The following is a 23,590-nucleotide window of genomic DNA, read 5'->3' on the forward strand; positions in this document are numbered from 1 at the left end:
GCAAGGCTAATTTCAATGTTAAGGCACTGTGGAAATTCACAGAGCTGGACTTTTTCTCTGGCCAGGCACAATATCTGTTGGCCTTTGAGAAGTCAGCTTCTTTTGACATTAGTAAAGCACATGTCAAGTATGATGGACTATGAGTCTTGTCACTCATCCTTGCAGATTTGTCTTCCTGTAACAAATGTGAGCTCAATAGTCTCTGATCACCCAACCTATCTCAATGCCTTTGATCTTATAGTAGAGATTTCAAGACAAGGATTTTGTAGCCTCTCTGAATGCCACTGCCACAGAGTTGCTGGTCAGCCTGGGACCAAAGATGCTGTGTGGTGGGGCTGCCATTAGATCATTGTGCACCTCAGAATTGTAACAGAAAGGTTTTTGAACATTTTTGCTGAATATGACCTGTTCATCAATACAAGTTTGCCACAGGCTTTGAAATTACATCTTATTGATGAATGTCAGTCAAGAACAGAAAACTCATGATGATTATGCAGATGAAAATGGCATCTCTCTTTATAGATGCCCCTAGTCCTAACCATTCTTTTTATATCCTTCCAACTCTTGATAAGCTCCAGATCTATGATGTAGTTGGGAGAAGAAAAACTAGAGGAGGAGGGAAAAGAAGAATAAAGGAAAACAGCAGGATGTATAGATCATGTAGCAAAACTTTCCATTTTTTTCATTGTTCATTTGGAGAATTTCTTATTTGTGTCTTTTGATACTGAAAGTCATCCAAACACAGTAACGTATGACAGCATATCCCTGCTAGCATTTGGAACACCACCTATATAACTGCTAGCATTTGGAACACCACCTATACTATTTTCCTATTTTCACACCCATGGAGGACTTCCCTAAAAACACTGTATCCCAATCAACTACCAAAGGGAACCATAATTAATACACAGTCTTTCATTTCAATGTACAGAAATGTCATAGTTTAAAATGAAACTAAATCATCTTTTTTATAATTATCAAAATTGAACAACTTCTAAACTCTGATTTCAGAATTTGAAGTTTCACAGTCTATTTCAGCTCTGTTGCTATAATATCTGGGTCATTTAAAAAATGAAACAATGTCATAATAAATCACTAATGCAATTTGAATCATCCTCTATCCACTTACCCTGAACAGCAATATCCTTGGTGTCCTGGATGAGCATGGTACCAGCTGATACCTGCACTGTGACAGTATTCATCCCTTCAGTAGTAAAAGTATAAGAGATGCTGCTGTCCAAGGTGATGAATGGCTGCAAAAATTAAATGCAATCATGATTTTATAAACGTTCAATTAACTATTCTACATTAACTTTAAATGCAAAGAATATAGAAAAAACAATTTATATAAAAATATGCACTTACATACGTATGGACATGCTAGAAATGACCGAAACTACAGAATCCTTTATAAGAGGATTAACTGGTAGTGAATGGCTGGTCCATAAGACAAATTGACATTGGGACTGGGTACTAAAGTTTAGAGGCTATCAATTACCCATATGCCTGGCACTTCACTCAGATTCCTCCAATCTCTTCTTCCCCCCACCCAGACAAAGTGACTGCCATTGCTAAGGTCAGCCTGAGATTTTCACTTGATATTGTTTGTGCTATGCTGAAAAACAAATTCTAGGTAAAATATGAAAAATTATGCAATACTAATAAATGAACATGCTATTGTTGCATGGTGATTAACAACTACTCATTCTAGATAAGCTTTGGACATGTTACTGGTGACTTTCTCTTCTAGGAGATAGACTGAAACCATATGTGATAACAAGAAGAGGAGAAAAGAGTTACAAATATTTTCAGTAGTGAAAGTTCCTTCCCAACTGCCACTGCCATTTTTCACCGCAATCTGTCACTGTTGCCCTTTAAATGTAACGCTGCTGTTGCAGATCACGTCAGGGGACACACAGAACCTGCTGCATTTCATGGTCCCTCAACAACATGGGCAGGCTTTGTTATGGGATGGTCTGTACGCCTACTTCTGATTTTGCCTTTATTTTAAATCTGATGCACAAGAAGTTCTCTGATTAATTCAATTCATAACTTTTCAAATGGGTTCTTTCAAGCCAGGGAATCAGAAAACATATCTGTTCCTCTCTATTGTGATGTTTACCATTGATCATTTATTATATTCTACTGAGTGATCTTTATGGCTTCCTGCTGTTCCTTGAGGAACAGTAAACTATAACATTAATGCTGTAAATGTTGGCTATTTATATAATAGTTCATAATAACTGGATCTTATTTTTTCAATGGACATTAACTGCTTAGAGATAGCTCATTATTGATTGCATTGGGTATATAAGGATACATGTAAAAGGTGGCCTTTTCCAGATAAAGGATGAAAGAAGATGTGCATCTGTGTGAATGAAGGAAGAGCAGATCTATGTTTGTTTTCAGTGATTCTATATTATACTACTATATCATCTAGATTTTTGATAGCAAGTCAGCTCAATGCCACCCAGCAATCTTACATGGGACAGTGGAGATTTGAACGTGGGTCTCCTAGAACTCAGTCCTCTCATATATCCCCATATGCCTATTATAGTCTTCATGCAGCCAAGTGGTAATTTATTTCTTATATTTTGTTAAATTTGACAACTTGCCTTTCCTGACAAATGCCAGGCTCAGGGCAGCTCACACACACTATAATTAAAACATTTAACATATACAAATATACAAAATTTAAAATATTAACTAATTAATTGTAATAAAACACAATAAAACAATAATTATTCTCTTCCTAAAGGATGCCCACCTGGCATTAATCACAACCTATTCTATCCCCATTGTAGCTCCACTCTGCCAAATGGGCTTCCTGAGGAATGACAGAAGAACTGTTAGAAATCTTCAGGCCATTTTATTTATGTCAGCTTTTAATGAGGTGTAATGGGGTATAAACTGCAAGCCTCTTGTTGGGCAAATGGGGCATTCATTGTTTTAAACTGTAATGTTCAAACTGTGACATATATGATGCCTTGAGCTACAAGGAAATGTAGCATCTAAATTTTCAATTAAATCAATCATTAAATAAAATAGGTCCTTTAATGTTGAACCAAATTTTGGAGGTTCTCTTCAAGTCCAGAAAGAGAACAGTTGCCAATTTTATTTCGAATTTTATCACTGTCTTTTTCATGGTGGATGTCTCCATCATGCTTTTGTCTCCATCATTCAGTTTTAAAATTCAGCTAGTTCCTCAGATGTAATTCAAACACCAAGGTCTAGAGATTAATTCTAAATTAAATCAAGGAGTTTAAGGTTCATTTGTTCAAAACCTATTAGAAAGTCAGATGCATTTATTAAACTGGACCTGTGTTAATCCAAGCAAATTAGCCTTTAGGCATATTGCTAAAGCACTGGACCAGCACTTCACTACAATCGCTCTATCTAGAAAAAGAAATTAAAGTCCTTGTGTAGGACGGGTATAAAATGGAATTGTATATTGCAGCAGTATATGTCAAGCATATAAATTATGAGTACAAACAGCCAAAAATGCAACAGTTGCCTCCAAATGCACCAGGAATTGGAAGATTCACACCAAAATTGGCTTCAACTTCATAATGACTTCACTTAACAGTAGAACTAGCAGGACATGGAAGCACTGATCTGATTTCTGCCCTCACATGACCCATTCATCTTTAGTGTGCAATAGTAAATCATTCAAGCATGCTGCTGTGTGGTTCAGCCCTTTACCTAAGACATAACTTGGGGGAGCAGATTCCATGCTATTCTATGACATCTGAGCTAGAAAGAAGTGAGCTAGGTGAGTCCATCTTTGTTTGTGCATAATGGTTCTCCCAGATTTGAGTTGCTTTTTCCATATAAAACATAAATATAATGGTTTAAGCTTAGCAAGTATACCTGGTTCCTGCATATTTGAACAGCAGTATATATGTTGACTATTGGCAGGAATAGGCAAGTCATTCTTTTCATTTGTATTTAAAATTACATCATGCAAAGAAATAATTTAGAATTTGTAAAGTATTTGCAATATTTCATTAACATATAGTTGAACCTGCAAACTAAAATCTGCAATCCTACAATTAAATAATTGAAGTGGATGTACAACTAAGGGAGGAGACTGTGCATAGCAATTTGGTGTCCAGAAATTATTCTGCTTTTATTTAAACAGGAATATAGGGAAGGCAGTGGGGGAAGCTGCTCATAGAATCTGGGAGGCCTCTGTTCAAAATTTTAGACATTGTGGTTACAGATCTGCATTCATATGAAGAGTTCTAGAATTGTTCTCCAAGCCTGACTGGCTCATGATGCTCAAGCAAACAATCCATAGAAAATGTATTGTCGAAGGCTTTCACGGCCGGATTCAACTGGTTGTGATGAGTTTTCCGGTCTGTGTGGCTGTGGTCTGGTAGATCTTGTTCCTAACGTTTTGCCTGCATCTGTCGCTGGCAGTGTGTGAAACAGACTGTTCTCGGACATAGTGTGGAACAGACTTTTCTTAGTGATACACCTTTAAGATGCCAGCCACAGATGCAGGCGAAACGTTAGGAACAAAATCTACCAGACCACAACCACACAGCCTGGAAAACCCATTACAACCAATCCCTAGAAAGTTATCCCCCCTCTTAGAACACATATATTGAGGTCAGGGAGTAATAGTGGGACCCAGGAGACAAAACATGTGGAGGAGTCCAGGGAGAATAGCACATTTATAGCTGTTTTCAGCTATTTTTGCAAAATATTACAAAATATTAGAAAGCCTTTATGCAAGCTGTCAGAATGAGAAAAGGGTCTCCAAACCTTGCTTAGCATTCTGCTATATCCCACCATGATTATTGTCATTTTACAAAGCCAAATATTCTTACAAGCTTTAAACTGCCCCTATTTTGGTACCATTTTGTGCCTGTAGTTTGAAGAGCTTACGTTTGTGATTGCACCCATGAATCAGAGACGTAAGATTTAAAATTGAAGGTACAAAACTATAATCACAATTACTCCTATTTGCAATTTCTAGGCATCAAAAAGGAAATTGTGTGCGCATATATGAAACTATAATGTTCCAGCAATATCTATTTTATGAAGGAAGGAATCACAAAATCAGCTCTAAAGCTGAGACAAGAGCCTTCATAGCAAACATTTCCTTCCAAATTTATTTATGCAGCCCTGATTTAGCATGACTGTCAATTTATGTGACTATAGCATAAGAAGGTCACATATTCTTTTACCTAAAATTAATGGAAACATTCCCTATGATCCCATCTTACCACAAAAGCAGGGAATATGGGAACCAGATTTTACCATTTGATGCAGGGAACCAACAGAGGAATCATATAATCTTAAATTAGTAATATTATGTTATGTGAGAACCAGCGTGGTATAGCAATTAAGAGCAGCAGACTCTAATCTGAAGAACTGGGTTAAATTCCCCAAACCCAACTCTTCCACATGAAGTCTGCTGGGTGACCCTGGGCCAATCACAGTTCTCTCAGAATTCCCACAGCCCACATGGAGACAGGCAAGGGCAAATCACCTCCAAATATATCTTGCTTTGAAAACCCTATGCGGTTGCCATAAGTCAGCTGTGATTTGATAGCACTCTACTACTACTATAGTGTTATGGGATGGCAAAGCAGGATTCCAGTTCTACGCAGAACTGCCTCTGAACTGGTTCCTCTCAGATCACTGGAATATATCTTGCTGGCTGAACAAAGCTGTCCATCTGTAGATTAGCAAAACTACCCAGATTATAGAGTGTGATTAGTAGACAACTATATATTCCTCTGCTAAATTTTCTAACCGTTCTACCCTGAGGAAATCCATTCTACATCTACGTCTTCCAAAGATCTCCTGTGCCACATACTTCTTGTAGGCTACTAGACTCTGATTGCTGCTTATATCTGTAGGGTTTAAGCCACAAAAACTGAAAATACACCCTAAAACATACCCTGTATTGCTCTCCCATGACAGTACATTTTGAGAGACCAGTTGTACTGAAACACTGAATTTTAGGAAAGCTTTCCACAAGCCCTATACTTCTCCTTTAGGAACTCCTGCTATGCTTCACAGGAGCATCATAACACAGTTTGAAAATTCCTGCTCTAGTATTTCAGGCAAGCTGTGGTATCTTAAAAAAGCAAACCCATAGCAAATTCCTGAGTTTAGCAAACCATCTAATCTATTAAAATATTATTATTTTTCCCTCTAGCACCTATAGCAGCAATACCTAAATTAAAAAAATCATGAGGAATTTTATAGACCTTTAAAGTCTCAAGAATATTTGCCAGCTGAGTTTGTGGCATGGGTGACAGATTGTAACTAAGCATTTAACCATAGCTGCCCATGTATTTCTGACATGCCCCTAAACAACAGGGTCAGGAAAGGGTTTTGAATTCACCGATCCAAAAACTTATTTGGTCCCCCAGTGGCTTTAAAGTATTGGGTTGGACTCGGGCATTATACATACACTGTGCCACTCATTTTGAAAATGCTGATGTTTATTTGATCACTAGTCACTTTTAAATGCTGAGCAGCAAACCCAACATTATCCAGCATATGGTAGTATATAATTTTGAATTCTAGTAATAACAATGGCTTCTAAACACAGTCTTTCAATAATAACCACCTGCACATTGTAGGGATGCCTGCCAACTACAATGGGGAGGAGACAGATAGTGAGAAACAGAAAAAAATGAAGTTCAGAAAATAAATAAGCCTTGTTAGATAGCAAGGAGAAGTTATACTGTTTTAGAAAATTTTGACAGTCTGGGCACACACACACACACAGAGAGAGACAATATCAATATGTATAAAAATAATATCAACCAAAGATTATCACTTTTGAAAAAAATAGGCAATATTTTGTTTTATTTATTTTTTTAAAGATCAAACCTTTGTGTTGTTGCCAAACCACCAGAAGTATGTGAGGGTACCGGACTGACTGGGCCAAACCACAGCAGTGAGATTGACTTCCTTATTTCTAATGGCCACAAAGGGGGCACTCAAATGGACACGCTCCACAGGACCTGTGAAAAGAGAACCAATTGATATATACATATATAGCACCCTTCCATATCCATGTTTGATCCCAGGGTACAGTTGGAAGAAGACACATGATTGCAGTAGTCTTGCTAAAGTTAACTGGCTATGTGCCTACTCAGTGCCTGGATTGGAGATGTCTGGAGAACCCATTCACACCTGTAGTTTCATGATGGGAAAAAGATGGGTTGAAAAGAAAATAAACAAATAAATACACTCTAAAGTGGTAAAAGAGAAAACTCTGCAGAGGAAAGCAATGGCAAACCACCTATGCTTAATCACTTCCTTTGGAAGTCCTTTCCCTGTTGGGGTGGCCGTAAGTTGGTGGCAATTTGATAACATTTTACGCACACACAAAGTGGTGGAAGTAGAATGCTCCCCTGCCCTTAAGACAGAAGGAGTTGTGCCAGAAGTACAAAACAGTGTGGCATGCATCCAGTTGTGCCTATAACAATTAAATACACATTTTTGTGGATCCTAAACTTCTTTTTTTAACTAAGTGCATCTCCACCTTCATCACTCCCTCATCCTAAAAGATCATTATAAGCTCATTGAAAACTTGGTGAAGGACAAATAGGAGAAATGCGCATATCCTTCTTCAATGAATATAGGCTTCAGTGGGGGCAGGGTTGAGCTGAGTGCTTCATGGAGAGAAGGCAAAGATAGAAAAGACATATAAGCCCGCCCTACCTCTGAGATGCAGCAGCTCCCTACCATTTTAGCTGGGGATGTCACAACTGTTATTGTAAGTCATCTTGAACTAAGATAAGGGTGGAGTATATACATTTTAATAAATAAACCCAATAAATATTCTTTAAGATACCTTAAGGAAAATGTATTGTATTTATTTATTAAAATATGTCTGTCCCACCTTTATCTTGGTTCAAAAGGCTTACAATAATAGTTTTAACATCCCCAACTAAAACCAAAGATAGAATAGCAAACCCCAAATTCCTCTCTCTCCCCTTAAAAAAATGCCTGCTGCTCAAACCCCCCTCAAATACCCTGGCAAAGGCAGCCTTAATTTTCTTATTCAGATGGAGGGGCAGATGTTAAGGACGGGAACTCCCTTGGAGCTGAGCAATATCATTCAAACTCTTAGTCACTTGAGCAGCACACTGGGGGAGACGAGGGTTAACACCTCTTGGCACAATAATTTGTTTAGACTAAGAGAAAGAGAGTGTACAGGTAATCAAACTTATTCCAGGGCTGTGGGAGCAATGCAGCAGATGGTCAGAAATTGCTGTAAAACCTCCATATCAAGAAATTAGAAATTCAGTTTGTCACCAGTACAGAAGATGAGAAAAGAAGGAAAACAGATGGAAAAATCTGAAGTTTTTAGCTGAAACTTTCTCTTTCTCTCCATCTGTTTCCTCCCATTGTTTTTGTTAACATCGATGTATGGAACTGAATTGTAATTTGTCATTGTTGTGCAGCAGAAATGCTCAGAATGACTGATTGTTCTTTGTGGTTGCTTATGCATTACAGTCAGGTAAACTGCTGTAATTGCAAACAGGTGGAGGATCTCATGGTTAATCAACACATCCTTATTCTCAGGACCAGTTCTAATACAGTGTTTTGCATCCATAACATGACTCCCTGAATTATTCTTCAACACACACACTTTTAAAACAAAATCACAATATGCAAACTAATGTGGGAAAGAAATCTAAACAACAAGAGAGCTAATGACAGGGGCAAGGTATGCATGTCTTAATGTCTCAACTGTTCTGTCACTCCAAGTTTAAATGAGAACTTTTCTTAAATACATTTTTTGTCTTGAATGTCAGAAAGGCTAAATAAAAATTATCCTAACTGTTCCCAGTAACACCAACCCTGTAAACTTGTGTCTGTGTAGGATTTCAGGAAGATTAGTCTATCTGAGAAAGGTAGACATGGAACAGCATAATAAAATAGTTGTGTATGAAATTGATGTGACTCCTTTAGTTAGGTTTCTGAGTCACATCTGGAAATGCATGGCAACCAATTTGTTACAATCTTTAAGCAACTTGTCAAATGCCTATATAATTATTTTGACTAAAAGTGGTTTAAAAAGCACAATCCCCTTCAATTCATGTATGGCTCAATCAATCTTGATTTATTATGGATATGAATAAATAGACAAGTGCTTAGTGGGAAGCAGGTAGAGCAGAGGAAGAAAAGACCAAAGCCTTTTTGAAGGTAGAGGACATCTGGATTTCTCTACCATGGTGCCAGCTTGATGGGATATTCCTGATAAATTCATGCAGTGTATAATCCTTGTTTCCCCTGGTTATTCCCATTATGTTTCTCTCCAGGTTGATAATCAGCTGATGGGGTTGTGGGGGAGAGCAGGGTAGGCTGTGAGTTAAAAACAGGAAGAGTGCAGCTCTGCCTCTCTTATATAGTGAGTGAAACATCACATGTTTTCTCTGTTATAGATATAATCTGTATTACAAAACTTTTTTTGAGGGAAACGAACATTAAGAAAAATAATGAGAATCTGATTCTGACTGCATTATTTGCCCATTGTGACCTCTGTTCTACTTATCCAATGTGAGCTGTTTCTAATTTAGGAAAAGAAACTGTTTCCTGCTGCTCTGTTTCTTCTTTATATTTTGTTTAATATTTTTGTAAGTGGTTTCAGTTCTCAGTGTTGGTTTGTACTGTGAATGCAAGATTTTATACACAAATTATACAGTATATTTCATTTGTATTTATAAGATATAATTGATTTATTGATGCATAGATAGTTTGAAAAAACATACTGCAAAATGTTAATATGAGGAAACAAAATACTGTAAAAGTAAAGAATCATTTACACAAGGAAGAATCAAAACTGCAATTTAGATTTTTGGGTTGAATCAGATGAGATTTTTAAAATAATCCTTGGTTGGTGATACTTTGAACTGGCCATTTGACAACATTTGCTGGTTGTCCAATTTTTTTGGTTAGCACAATCTGTAAGGCAAAGTACCTATTGTATCTCCAAGCAACTAATTCAGATTTCTGGAGCAAAAAAATAAATCCTTATAGAACCATGTATAGGCCTATGATTCAGCCCAACAAACAGACAGTGCAGAGTTGTTGAAAGTCAAAGACACAAATATGAGCAATGGAGGATTGGAGGATCATCTGAATAGAAATTAGTACCTGAATAGAAATTAGAAACAATATAGTACCTTAGGCATTTCCAAGATAATCCTGAGCAATGTCCTGCGCCACAGTTTGGGATTTATTAGAACATCACAAACAGATGGATGTTGTGGGGTTTCCAGGTGATGTAGGCATAATGTTTCACCTACATCTATGACAGGCATCTTTAGTGGTATGTCACAGCATTTTCCCTATGACATGCCTCCAAAGATGCCAATTACAGATGCGGCCAAAGCTTTAGGAGCAAAAACTACTAGACCATGACCACACAACCTGGAAAACCCACAGCAGCCAAATGATTCCAGCTATGAAAGCCTTTGACAATACATCACAAGCAAAATCGGTCCATTCAAATACAATAAGAACAACAGAAGATATAAGTCTCTAAAGTATAAGGAAGTTATTTAGACTGCAAACCCTTTTTATCTTTAAAGCCCTAAAGTAACATTCATAATGGGAAGTAGTACAGATAAAAGTCTCCATGTTGTTCATGCAATAATCTATGGGTTAGGTTTGTTGTTCATTGGGAATATGAACAGGCCACTTCAAGTAAGCACACCAAAGCACCAAAGTAAAACTTAGCAACTGATTGGGAGAAAGGTTCTTCCAAAGTCCTAATTTTTGCTATCCCTAAGTAAGATATTAATGCAAGTTTTAATTAATTAGAAATTATTTCCAAAAATTACTTAATGTATTTATATGTCACCTTTATATTAAAAATGCTTAAGATGGCTTGCTATAGAAACAAAAATTACATATGTAACAATAGCTATTGCAACATTAAAATTACTAAATTTGGGTAAAATTGTCATAAAAATTCTTCCAAAAATTTTAAAATGTTTTCAACAGGGGTTGGAAGGCCTGCAAGACAAGACATTGTATTCTGCCAATATAAATGGACAGTGTTACATACTTATTGTGTCATGCCTCAGTTAGCAGTTGTCTTTAAAAGCAATCATACAGAGAATGTATTACAGTAATTCAACCTGGCACTGGCTAAGGCCAGATTTACCTTCTCTAGGTATGGGCCAGCCTGAGCTAAAGCAAACTACCACCATTTCTTCCTATCAAGGTCAGAGAAGGATCCAGAAGGTTGAGAGAATGATCCAGAAGGTTGAGACTTCCCAAGTTAATAGCCTTGGGAGAGTTCAAGGTCCATGTAGATGCCATGCTTACTTCTTCTTTGCCATTGAACCTAGTAGCATCCATGACAGTACTAGGATTCTCCCAGGTTGATCAGGTCCCACACACCAAACAGGTCACTAGATCTTCTCAGTGGGTGTGGACATTGACCCAATCTCTATGAATAGCGTATAGGATTGCCAGGTACCCCCAGGGCACTGATGGAAATGAGAAGGTAGTATTGCCAGATCCAAGTTGGGAAACTCCCGGAGATTTGGGCATGAAGTCCATGGAGACAGGAATCTCAATGAGTACAAAACTATACGATCCACCCTCTAAAGCATCCATTTTTCCCCAGGGAAACTCTGGATACAAACTGTTATTCCAGGCATTCATAATAGTGTGACATGGATGGGCCATTTTGCCCTGAAGACCTGGCTGGGTTTGCCCCCCACCCCAGGCAGTGAGCAGAGTTATGCTCACCCACAGAGACTTATGGAACTAATAAGTTTTCAAGATATTCTGCGGAATCTGATAACCCCCCTTCCCCCCCCCCCAATGCCTCATTAGATATGCTTACACCAGACTGGCATGACTGTATGTCACAGGTTATTGGCAGGATCGCTCCCTGATGTTCTATTCACTCCCATTCCAGCGCTGCTTATGACCTGAATTCGATCCTGATGGAAGTCGATTTCAGGTAGCAAGGTCAAGGTTGATTCAGCCTTCCAAAATCAGTAAAATGAATACCCAGCTGGATGTAAAGTGCAGATGACAGGAGAACATAGTCTGCCTAGTAAACATTCTGATATTACATCACTCCATGGGTCAGTAATGAACCGGAGCTTGCACAGGGCACTACCTTTACTTTTGTACATTAATTCTAGAGCCAGTTTTGCCCTCAATTTTGCCCTTTTATTTTGTCTGCATGAAGTTTCAGTTCATTCATCACCCAATTCCTTATTGGTTCCATACACAATTTAAGCACGTCTACTGATTCCTGGAAATTAGATGGAAAGGAGAGAGAGAACTGATTGTCTCTGTATATCGATGATGACTTTCTTCATATCTCCAGTAGTTTCATCTTGATATTATGCAGCTGCTGGTGTACCAAGAAATCTAGATGGCATAGTTCTAGTTTCAAACAATCGTACTACACCCCTTAATTAGCCTGATCTCAGTAATATATGCCAGGTCACCTTGTCCAACCAGATAAAATCTTGGATGACGGATGTTTTACAGTTTACTGGCCAGGCCTTCCCTTCTCTAATTCCAGCCAATCTGATTCTCACAGCCATATCTGCTTCTTCCTAGCACTCTGTAAATGTTAAAAGTTGGTCCTGTCACCATACACCCTCCCCCCCGGCTCAGCCTCCCACTTAACAAGCTGTGGAAAGACTGGTAGCACAAAAATATTATTTTATTCAGACCATCAGGTTTGCTTTAAAAAGAAGCATCAGTTTAGCTTGGCACAGGCTACCTTTGTTGAACTTATATCGTATTCTTTTTAATTATCTTTGATTTTTCCCCCTTCAGTGTTTATTCAGAAACCGTACATGCTATGCATTCCAAATGGGATTGCTATTACCTCTTTCCCTAATATTATTCTCTTTTCAAAATGTAGCTATTGTCCAGTTCTTCAGATAAAATGGATTGATTTCTTTAAAAAGTTTTCTGGCTGGTTTCCTACCCTTAATGTTATTAGAAATAATTTGGGCTTTCCAAATTTGAGAACATTAAAAAGAACTTTGAAGATTAAGACATAGGCACTATTAAGTTCCATTTTTTTCACACTCATGTATTCGCTTGTCCATGTGACTCAGTCCAATGTCTTCCTTACAAAGAATCACAAATATATGAGCTATAAAAACCCAAATAGTAGAAGTTAAGGTCAGCTCTGTTACAAGAAAAAGATTAATAGCTGATGGAAACATATAGTTAGATCCAATGACTCCCCTCAGCCAATTGAGAAAGACTTCTTTGAAAGAAGAAAGATTTTCTCAGGTGGAAAAATACTTAGCAGGTCTATTCATAAATAAGTGCTATTTTAGACTTAGTTGCAGGAAAGGGTTTTTTTAGGATTGCAACCTGACAGTATAAACTTTTATTCATCTAACAGAACAAGACTTACAGCCCCATCCAAAGGCATTTGGCAGGGGGAGAGATGGTTCAATGGAAACAGTGCAAACTTATGGCAGTGGGGTGGGCAAACAGGAAGGTGAGTGGGAACCTCCCAACCCTTCAAAGTTCCAGTCCAAGTCACTCCTTAGAGCAGGAAGGCTGCAGTGATAGCCTCCTGGTAAAAGCTAATTGCACTCCCCAAAAACACAACATGCAACCTTATCATAAGGTCTGCGTACTGTCTGCAGAAACTTTGATTATTATACTGCAATGATTCAATGAAATTGCAGTAAAGGTGGATGACTTACAGTAAAGTTTTGATCTACGCACTTTCCATGGTACTTGGGGTGTGTGTGTTAAAATGGAGATAGAATCTGGCCATGTCAACAATTTACCATCTATAGTATACCATGTCAACAATTTACCATTCAGAATACATATGGATGGAATAGCCATAAAATTATAAGGACCTCCTTGTCCCAGCTGCTAAACTGTCAAACTGGAACAATAAATTTGAAAGACTTTCATCACCTACCCAGCTTAAAAAAAATTAAACACATATTTTTGACTTTTACTTAGACAGCCCTTCCCATAAGACTTATACAGATGAGCAAATATTTATTCACCTCTGGGGAGCTGTGTGGTTTCCGGGCTGTATGGCCGTGTTCTAGCAGCATTCTCTCCTGATGTTCTGCCTGCATCTGTGGCTGGCGTCTAATGTGGCTGTGGCAGATGCTGTGGCAGATGCCAGCCACAGTTGCAGAGGAACCGTCAGGAGAGAATGCTGCTAGAACACAGCCATACAACCCGGAAACCACACAACACCCCAGTGATTCCAGCCATGAAAGCCTTCGACCAAAAAAAACTGCCCTGCAAACAAAATAAACCTTAGCCAAGTACACCTCAGGAACTTCTTCTGGTCCAAAGAAATTCACACGTATAGTAATAATACACTTCCTCATTTCGGCTCCCATTAGACAAGCCAAAAGATGTCTCCTCTGCTAAAGACATAGGCTTCTGCCTTGCCAGTGATCCATACTTTTCTGCCTGTGCTACTCTGATTCACCAAATGCCACTGTGAGGTTACAAGTTTTCCAGTCCTCCCATAAGGAAAAGAGAGGTTGATATTCAAGCGATCAGCATAAAGTCACCATTTTTACCTGGAATGTGGACTGCATCTATGAGAGACATTTGTTTTACTTTCTTTCTTGGCATGATATCCTATTGATTCAAGAAACATAAAAATTCCACACCCAGCCTCAAAGTTGATGGACTTCTACTAAATCGCTGTTCAAAAGATCAGTTTATAATTCCATTCTTACTGAACAGTTCTGATCCTCTATTTAATGAAACATTAGCAAACTTTTTGTTAGAGTTAATGTCTAAGTAATACTCTTTTGGTAGCTTTTTGATGTATTAAGATATCAACATTTGTTGCTGGTTTTGTATACTTCTCTTTTTCTTTTTATATTTTATGCCAATAAAGGCTTGCTGGCTAAAAATGCAAAGAGGAGCTCAAACCACCATCCTAAAATTCATTAAGATGAAAGATGGCCATTATATCCCCACAGCACTGAAATTGTCTGAAGCCAAGTCAATTGCACAATTCCTGTATGTTGCCCAGTTAGGCTCCTTTTCCAATTTTGCATCATTGAAACTGGTACAAAAAGCGCACCCAGGACTTACGCGGGGCGCCATTGCAGCAGGGGAGGAAGGAGCGATCGCTCGTCTTCCCCTCGGCTGGTCGGAGGGTCACGTGACAGGAGTGGAACCGTCATGTGACAAGGGAGCTGGGCAGGCTATTTAAGCCACCGCCCGGCTCAGCCCAGCCTCCTCACAAGGCGGCCGGCGAGCGGAACCCACCCTCCCTCCCTAAGTTTTGGGCTGTTGTTCTGTTGAATGTTAATTATAGCAGACATCTGTCGCAGTCTGGGCGGATTCAGGGCACAGGGGCACATCCTTTGGGGGAGGCAGGCTTGCATGCCAGACCTTCTCTCGGTGGGGGCCTCAATAAGAGGTCTGGGAATAGTGGAGGGCTTGAGGATGCAGGCCTGGAAGCCCTGTTTCAAGCTTGCTACCCTTGGCAGGAGGGGGTGTCACAAATGGGTAGGCACCCAAGTGGCATCTAGTAACCTCCTGTCCCGATCCCCATTGAGGGACGTGCCGGGTTCAGCGGTGCACTGCCTGAAGGGCCAGGGGTCAGCTGTTGAGCTGACAGTGACCACGTTCAGCGGTTCGCTGCCTGGTGGCCAGGATGTGCCCTGATATGCCTGCCCAGCTTCCAAAAGAGTTATGCATTTTTGTTAATAAACTGGGCTGTGGCCGTTTCTATTCCAACAAATTTAAGTGTGTGTGTGTGTGTGTGGTTTAGGAGAGAAGCGGAATCCGCACATCTGCACGCAATCTAAATTCTTAAGATAAGCTCTTCAAGTACCAAAATGTGTTTCTAATGCTACCTCGCATCTAGAAACAGACCTCATGAGAGTGGAGGCTAGAGCATGGGTGGCTCAAGGGTAACTCAATTACTGGCTCAATTACTGTTTTTCCACCCACTTGGCCTTGTCCCATTGACTCTGAATGACAATTTTCAATCTAAATGGATGCAGGCAATGATAATCAAAATCTTAAATCTGGGTTTTTCTCCACAACTTGTAATTAGCATGGTCTATGAACAGACCAAAGAAGCAATTAAACAGAATGTGACGGATAAAGTATGTTCCCTGGATTTAACCAGTTCTCCAACCTTTATTGCCACTAAATCTAACAGGTATTCAATCTCTCCTGTGGCATATTTAACTAATCTGGAAGTGCCTAAACAATGAAGAACCTTTACACTGGTACAGTGTCAGGTCCTCCCCTCTGATGTCTTGGAAGGTTGATTCAGGAAGACTCCTTATCAGAAGAGAAAATGTCCCTGTGGATCTGGGCACACAGAAGCAGTAGAACACTGTCAGTTTTACAAAAATATACATATTAGTTAATTTCATCACTGTTGTATAGATTTTCAGGTCATACAGAACAATTTTTATATCTCCAAGTTGCTTGCAGACACCAATCCTGATATAACGTACAAAGCAGCCAAGTTGTAACAGCATTTGAAACATGTCACAGGATGGTCTGTGCAACAAGTTTAGTGAGTTGATAGCTATAACCTTCAATTGAACAGTTTTAGTGTCTTCTTATACCTATCCTCTGTTATGTTTTTATCCCTTTTAGTACTTATGTTTACTGTTTTAATACGTTTTACTTTTTGTGTACTATCCTTTATTCCATTTATCTTATGCTGCTTTATGACCATAATAAAGATGTGATTTGATTTGGACCCATAATTCTGTCTGGCATTTTTGCCCAAGTGGTAACAAAAGTTACACTGCTTTCATCACAATTTACAATGCAACCCTATGCACAGAACTACATGAGTGTATCACAGCAGGTTTATGCTATACTTTGAATTGGGCAGATTTGTTGTTAGTATTTGTGGAGGTCAGAGAGATGCAATGAAACTACACATATTACCACTCCCTTTAGTCACTGCCAAAGAGCACTTTTGTAGGAAAAAATGATATTTCTGAAGAATTGGCTAGCGTTACATTTCATTAAGTAAAAGTCCAAAGTAAAGCCAAAAGCTGTTAAAATCCTAGTGCTGTTAAAAGTGATTTGTGGCTAATTTTTGCATAAGAGTTAGAAGGAATATAAGAGGACTTTGAAGGGATTTAAAGATAGCAAGTGCAAATCAGAAGACAGAACTCACTAGAAAAGCCTAGGTACATCATCATCTCTGTTCACCCTGTACAAAATGGGAACATTAGGAAGCAACATCATGTGGCTGTTGTACAAATGAAGAATAAGATTATAACACATTCTGTATGCTAAACATGAATAACCTTTATAGCATGTAGGAGTTAAAGGTGGAATCTTCTAGCACTATGAATGAGGCATGCTGTCAATCATGGGCCATTTCAGAGCTTGCTCTAGGTATCTACTTACAGACCACGTGCAAGAAAAGTGATGCCAGATCAGAACCCAGGTTGTTTTCTGCATATGCTGTTACTTGGAATATTCCAGTGCTCTTGTAGATGTGTCGGATGCCATCCTCTATGGGGCTGAAATTAGCATAGGACACTGCTGTACCATCTCCAAAATCTAGTTGAATGTTTGTCCTCTGAAGATCACCCTGCAAGAGAGAACAGTGTGGTTTAGGAATGTAGCTGATAAGGGTGATTTATTCAGTCAGTACAACCTTATTAGCATAAACATAACAAATTCTCAGCAACTCCTCCTGCAATGTAATAAACTAAATTGAATACTAGCCACAGTGATTACTAAAAATGGAACAGTATAGGACAAGGTGGGTTAGCTGAGCATCAGGGATTATGTCACATTATTTGGGTTTGAACTACATATTCTCTGCATATAGGTTGATGAATCAATGAGTACCAGCATATAGGTTGATGAATCAATAAGTACCAGCAATGAGTACCCTACATATAGGTTGATGAATCAATGAGTATCAGTCTGGATTTGAATCTACTACTGCAGTTCTGTAATGAAGTCACAGGCCTAGTTTACACAGGCAATCAAATTAGGTGATTAAATCCTCCTGAGGTGTGAATTGTACATCTAGTACCTGGCAGGTTAAAAAATACCTCTTGTATTGAAAAATTTCAGGAAAGAAGAAGTATTGTAGAATATGATTTCAAAGATCTAAGGTAGGTTAGAGCTGTGTGCCCTAAAGCCTCTGATCAAATGGAACATACCTCCTACACTGGAAGCCTTCATTTGTTTCCAGAGCAGGCCCAGAACCCGCTGGAAACCAGCAGAACTTCAGCCTCCTCTAAAAATACTCCAACCTCTTCCAGAAGCTAAAGTTCCAACCTAGATTAAGGTTTCCTTACATATGCTTTCTTATACCGGTATATGCTTCTTCAAATATAAGTAAGTTGTAGTAACTTATATGTCCATTAAATGGAGGGAAATTTGGATGTCAAGCAGAAAGAAAGAAAGAAAGAAAGAAAGAAAGAAAGAAAGAAAGAAAGAAAGAAAGAAAGAAAGAAAGAAAGAAAGAAAGAAAGAAAGAAAGAAAGAAAGAAAGAAAGAAAGAAAGAAAGAAAGAAAGAAAGACCTTATGAGAAGGGAAACACTGGGAAAACATACCTCAGGAAGACCTGGCTGGTGGATATGACTGGCTAATTTCCAAGTGTTCCAGCTATTGCTGAATGTGGTGGGACAGAACAGTACTTTGAAAGATCAATTGTCCCTCACCAAAGGTGGGCTAGATAAAGCAGGGAGGCTGCTAGCCACAGTAAGTTGAGACACCAGCCAGTTTGCACCACTACCATCACCCATCCTTTTGCAAGAGGTGGAAATCTCATTAGTTGGCATGTGAATGTGGAAAAACACCACACTGTTTAAAGACACGTATGCAAGGGCCAAGAAAGAAAATCTCTGCTTCCTCGCTGGAACAGCCATGACTGGGGCACTGAAAAAAGAAGCAAGACCTGGGAGATGACAACTTGAAGCCAGGCAAGATCAGTGTGAATATATTGGGTATAAGGATGCAGCCAAGGTGCGAGAAAGAATACATGTGTAAAGAGTACAGAAACAGCCATATTGGTACTAACCGAGGAGTGAAGGAAACAGTAGGTTTGCAATTGTGCTACATAGCCTAATCTAGGTACATTATTGATGTTATCAGGAGAAAGGTCTGGCCTCTTAGCCTCCCTCTTGAACACCATCGATTAATGACACCTGGCAAGTGCAGAACCACAGTCTGATGAATCAGCACATTTTATGTATGTTTTTACACTCAATTGTTTGAATTTAAAATGATTTAGCCTCATTGGCTTCAAAGTGCTTACTTGAGATAAACGGAATTGTCAATTTCACTGTAAGGATTGGTGCCTCCTTTTATAACTTATAATGACTTCCTTTTAAAAAGAGTATTGCTCATTTAAAACTTTGTTTACAAAGCCTAAAAGAGATAGACTTCATTATTAAATTCTTGAGGGTATATAAAGGTAGCTGGTGTCCTATCCTGAATCCCCACAGAACTGTGTCATCACAAAAACAGAAATATTGTATGTTGTAATGATGGGTGAACCTGGGCTCAGAATATGACCCCCTGCAATGAGAGGACTGGAACAGATAATAAATTCCATTATTTATATTGAAGAATGAGGTGACAGTAAGGGCAAATCTCACTTTCTAACAAATCCAATCCTCTTCCCTTACCTTGGATGTCAACTGTCCATGTGTGTGTGGTGGTGGGGGCATAATAATTGAATAGGATTATGCATGTGCAATCTAAAGTGCATGCAATAAGATCCTTTCTGAATTTTATCTTGAAGACTGATTGATCAATCCTGGCATAGGCACAGTAGACGAGTGAACTCCATATTTGAACATTATGTCCCTCCATATGGAGAATGGATAGCATCAGAAGCAGCATGGGCATGCCAAACAAAGGAGAAATTAAGATGAATTGTTGTCTTTGTCCTGTCCCCATCACATTCAGATGAACACCTCTGTCTTAAAAGCTAGTCATGAAATTGCATTTCAATGGATGCCAGTGTATCACTTGTTCTGGTATGTGTCTTATTCATAATGTTACAGTGATATTCTAATCAATCTACAAAGAGTACAAACCAATCATAAAAAGTACAAGGTGTTACAATCTGGTGCTAAGAGATACAAAACATTCCTAAAGTCAGGAATGGCACTGTACAGTAGCTAAAGTTTTTTTGTAACTCATGCCCCCCCCCCCCTCTGCATTTGAGATGAAGGAGAACTTTTCCCTCAAAATAAAGATTACATCATAAATAGGACAGGTGTGTTTGTCAAGTGAAAAGGAAAGATGCTCTCAGGCTGGCAGTTGTCTTAACATATGACTGGCAAAATGGCATTGATGCCCTAAGGTGTCTACTAGGGGTACCGACTTCCAGATGAGGCCTGGAGATCTTTCAGAATTAGTACTGATCTCCAGACAATAGATATCAGTTTCCCTGGAGATAGTGGTTGCTTTGTGTGGTGAACACTATGGCGTTATACTCCACTAAGATCCTCCCAGTATTGCAGCCCTGCCTTTCCCAAGGTCCACCTCTAAATCTCTAGGAATTTCCTAACCTGGAGCTAGTAACAGTGCTAAGACAAATGTGTTGAACTTTTAAAGGCAAATAATGAGCAATTAAAATGTGGAATTCTCTGTCAGAGGTTATAGCGATTAGGAGTATGCAAGGAAAAAAAATGCCAGTAAAATCCAGATTCAGATTTAATAGACCTAAACTTATTTTGGGAAGTTCAGATATTTCCGAATTCTCACATAGGAAACCAGGATTTCTGAAAATTTGAGACCCATTAGACTGAAAACTGAATTTTAATCCTTATCTCTACCTCAATCTACCTCTTCACTCATTTACCTGAACTCCAGTGGCAGGGATGGCTGCCTCCAAGTCACACATGGAATTTAGAGACTGCAAGGATGAGCTAAGTCAGGCTCATAGGTTTGTGCCCACTGTTGTCTCCAAGTCCCACGTGGAGACCAATGACTGTGACAGTGGAGCTCTGTGCCTGCTGCAGTCTCCAAGTCCTACACAGAATTCAGAGGCCACAGCAGTGGAGCTCTGCCCCACCATAGGCTGCAGTGGTGGACCCAGCTAGCAGGTAAGGAAGGGAGAGGGGATGGGAAAAGGCAGTGGTGGGATTCAGCCTATTCACACCACTTCGGTAGAACTGGTAGCTAATCTCACCACTGAGTCACACTACTAGTTGTAATCCCACCATTGAGTCCCATTACTGGAAGTTCGGAACCGGTTGTTTCATTATTTGAATCCCACCACTGGGAAAAGGTGATTATTTTTTTTAAAAGGTGATAGGGCTGAAGCAGCCTAAATCATACTGAAATAATTCCTGATAATTCAGGATCCACTTTTTGACTCCCTTTAAATTGCCACCTTTTTGGGGTACCCCCCTCAGACTGATAAGATATTTTTTGACTTTTTTTCAGTTCAGCTTTGTCAAATGCACATGCATAAAGTCTGCTACACCCATAGGCCTATCAGTGGCTACTAGTCATGGTGATGAAAGGGTACCCCCATGTTTACAGTCAGTCAGCCTCTGAATACCAGTGCCAGAAGACAACATTAGAAAAGGCCTTGGCCTCTATACCCTGTTGTTCAACCTCCAGAGGAATTGATTGGCCACTGTGCGAAACAGAATTCAGTATTAGGTGGACCGTTGGTTGATCTAGTAGGGCTCTTATGTTAAATCCTACATATGTAACTGCCTTGCAGTGCAGTATGTGTGATTTTTTTTTTTGAATGTGGACACAAACTGCAGCTACTTATGTCAAGGTATGTTTCATAATGATACAATTACAGACAAATAGAAAGAAGCAAAGATAAGCTATGGTCTTCTACTCTACTTCTACTTCTACTCCAAGATCAAAGGAAATATTTTTTTAAAAAAATGCACATGCACAGGAGAGAAATTCTATTTTTCACTGAAATTCAAATCTTCTACCAGTCCCTTCAGGACTTCAGATACAGTAAAGAGAAACTGATACAGGACTTCAGTGAAAGCAACCTTGTTCCTTAGAGTTGGGATTATAGAGTAAAATGACCTATTAGTTTATAAGGACCTTAAGTATTAATTAATGATTCAGTACGTTAATGTTGCTGAATTTTGTGACAACTCGGGTTCGATTAAAAATATTATCTTTCTTTTGTGGCTTCTCTACACTTGGAACAAAATTGCAATCATGCTTGTTGTCAAGAATATTAACAAAATTCAACAGAATTATTGCTGTTAAAATTGGAAACTTTTTTTGTTAATTGTGTATTATAAATTGGGTATAAATCATATATAAATGGCCCCCAAATTGTGAAATAATTATAGCTTGAATCCAGATCTAGCAGTCCACAAGTGAAAACATAAAGACATTTAGTACAGTTCTGCTTGCACAAGATTTTATGCAACACCTAGGACTTTCCTTCCTGCATATTATATTGCCCAGACATTAGTTGCCACTTTAACAGGGTAGGTGTATAAAAGACCCTATAACAGATACTACACCTTGGCATACATAAACACAATACTTGAGTCATAAATCAAATGATTTACAATTGTGACAATTAATTTATATGTGTGACAGTCCCAATCTTCACTTTTTCTAATGTAAATATAGAAATATTTAAATCTAACAAGTGAAGTAACAAGAAGCTTATATAGAGGTTTTTTAGAGGCAATAGAACCTCCAGATACGGCTTAATTTCGTATTCTTTGTCAAGCCAATTAGATTATGTCAATAGCCTGAAATAAATTGTTTTTTGATTGCTCAAGAGCTCTAGCAGAAATGTAAATTGTGCAGTGGAACCAGTCTAATGTAAAAGAAACAACCAAAAATGGGAAATTTGGTAAAGAAATTGGCAGGATGAAAATGCTTACCCTGATCCAGCATAAGCAAAGCAGGGTTGTTTACCATAATTGTTGTTCATCTAGTGGTCCTCTGTGCAGGCACATGTAGGATTGCACTTGAGCAGGCCAGCCACAGAGCTTTTTTGATAGCAATATAAAGTTTTAGACCATTTATTAAATGCTCCCTTTCCCCAGTCACAGCCTGGACTAGCCCAGTCCCCACCCAGGTCATGTGTCTGGGTAGATGAGGTGCACCCTTACCTCCAGATCTTAATTTGCCACCATTAGGAGCTTCCCCCCTGCCAGCAAGATGTCAGCTCATAGCCAGAAAAGAGGGGAGCCTGTACCTGTACAGAGGACCACTAGATGAACAACAGTTATAGTAAGCAACACTGTTTTCATCTGCTTGGCCTCTGTGCAGTGCCACATGAGAGAATGGCAAGTTTACAAACTGTGGAGGTGTGTGTGTGTTGCCAATGAAGCATTGATTGCAACACATCATGATCCACAGTAATGTCAGCCCAAGCATTGATGTCCATAGCATAATGCTTGATGAAAGTTAAGGGAGTAGACCACATAGCTGCTCTGCACACATCATTAAGGACTACTCTGTTTCTAAAAGTCATTTAAGTGGCTAGGGCTCTGGTAGAGTGTGATCTAATGGCAATTGGGCAAGGAACCTTAGCCTTGCTATAAGCCAATCTTATAGTAGATGTCACCCATCAAGTCATAATCGGAACAGACACCTGACGGTTTCCTTGGGGCCTCTAAAACAGATAAGGATTTGGTCCTATGT

General features: G+C 39.0%; 1 protein-coding gene across 1 annotated transcript in view; it reads right to left on the reverse strand.

Annotated features, from left to right (window-relative positions):
• The window catches only part of SORCS3 (sortilin related VPS10 domain containing receptor 3), a 597,918-nt gene that overhangs the window by 35,721 nt on the left and 538,607 nt on the right, over positions 1-23,590 (reverse strand). Inside the window, exons 19-21 of the mRNA XM_048505478.1 lie at positions 17,371-17,557; positions 6,859-6,992; positions 1,130-1,253 (exon numbers count right to left, since the gene is read on the reverse strand). Coding sequence (XP_048361435.1) covers positions 1,130-1,253; positions 6,859-6,992; positions 17,371-17,557 — 445 coding nt within the window. The remainder of the gene's footprint in view (positions 1-1,129; positions 1,254-6,858; positions 6,993-17,370; positions 17,558-23,590) is intronic.

The sequence above is a fragment of the Sphaerodactylus townsendi genome, linkage group LG08 (genome assembly GCF_021028975.2).
Source record: "Sphaerodactylus townsendi isolate TG3544 linkage group LG08, MPM_Stown_v2.3, whole genome shotgun sequence".
Taxonomy (NCBI): Eukaryota; Metazoa; Chordata; class Lepidosauria; order Squamata; family Sphaerodactylidae; genus Sphaerodactylus; species Sphaerodactylus townsendi.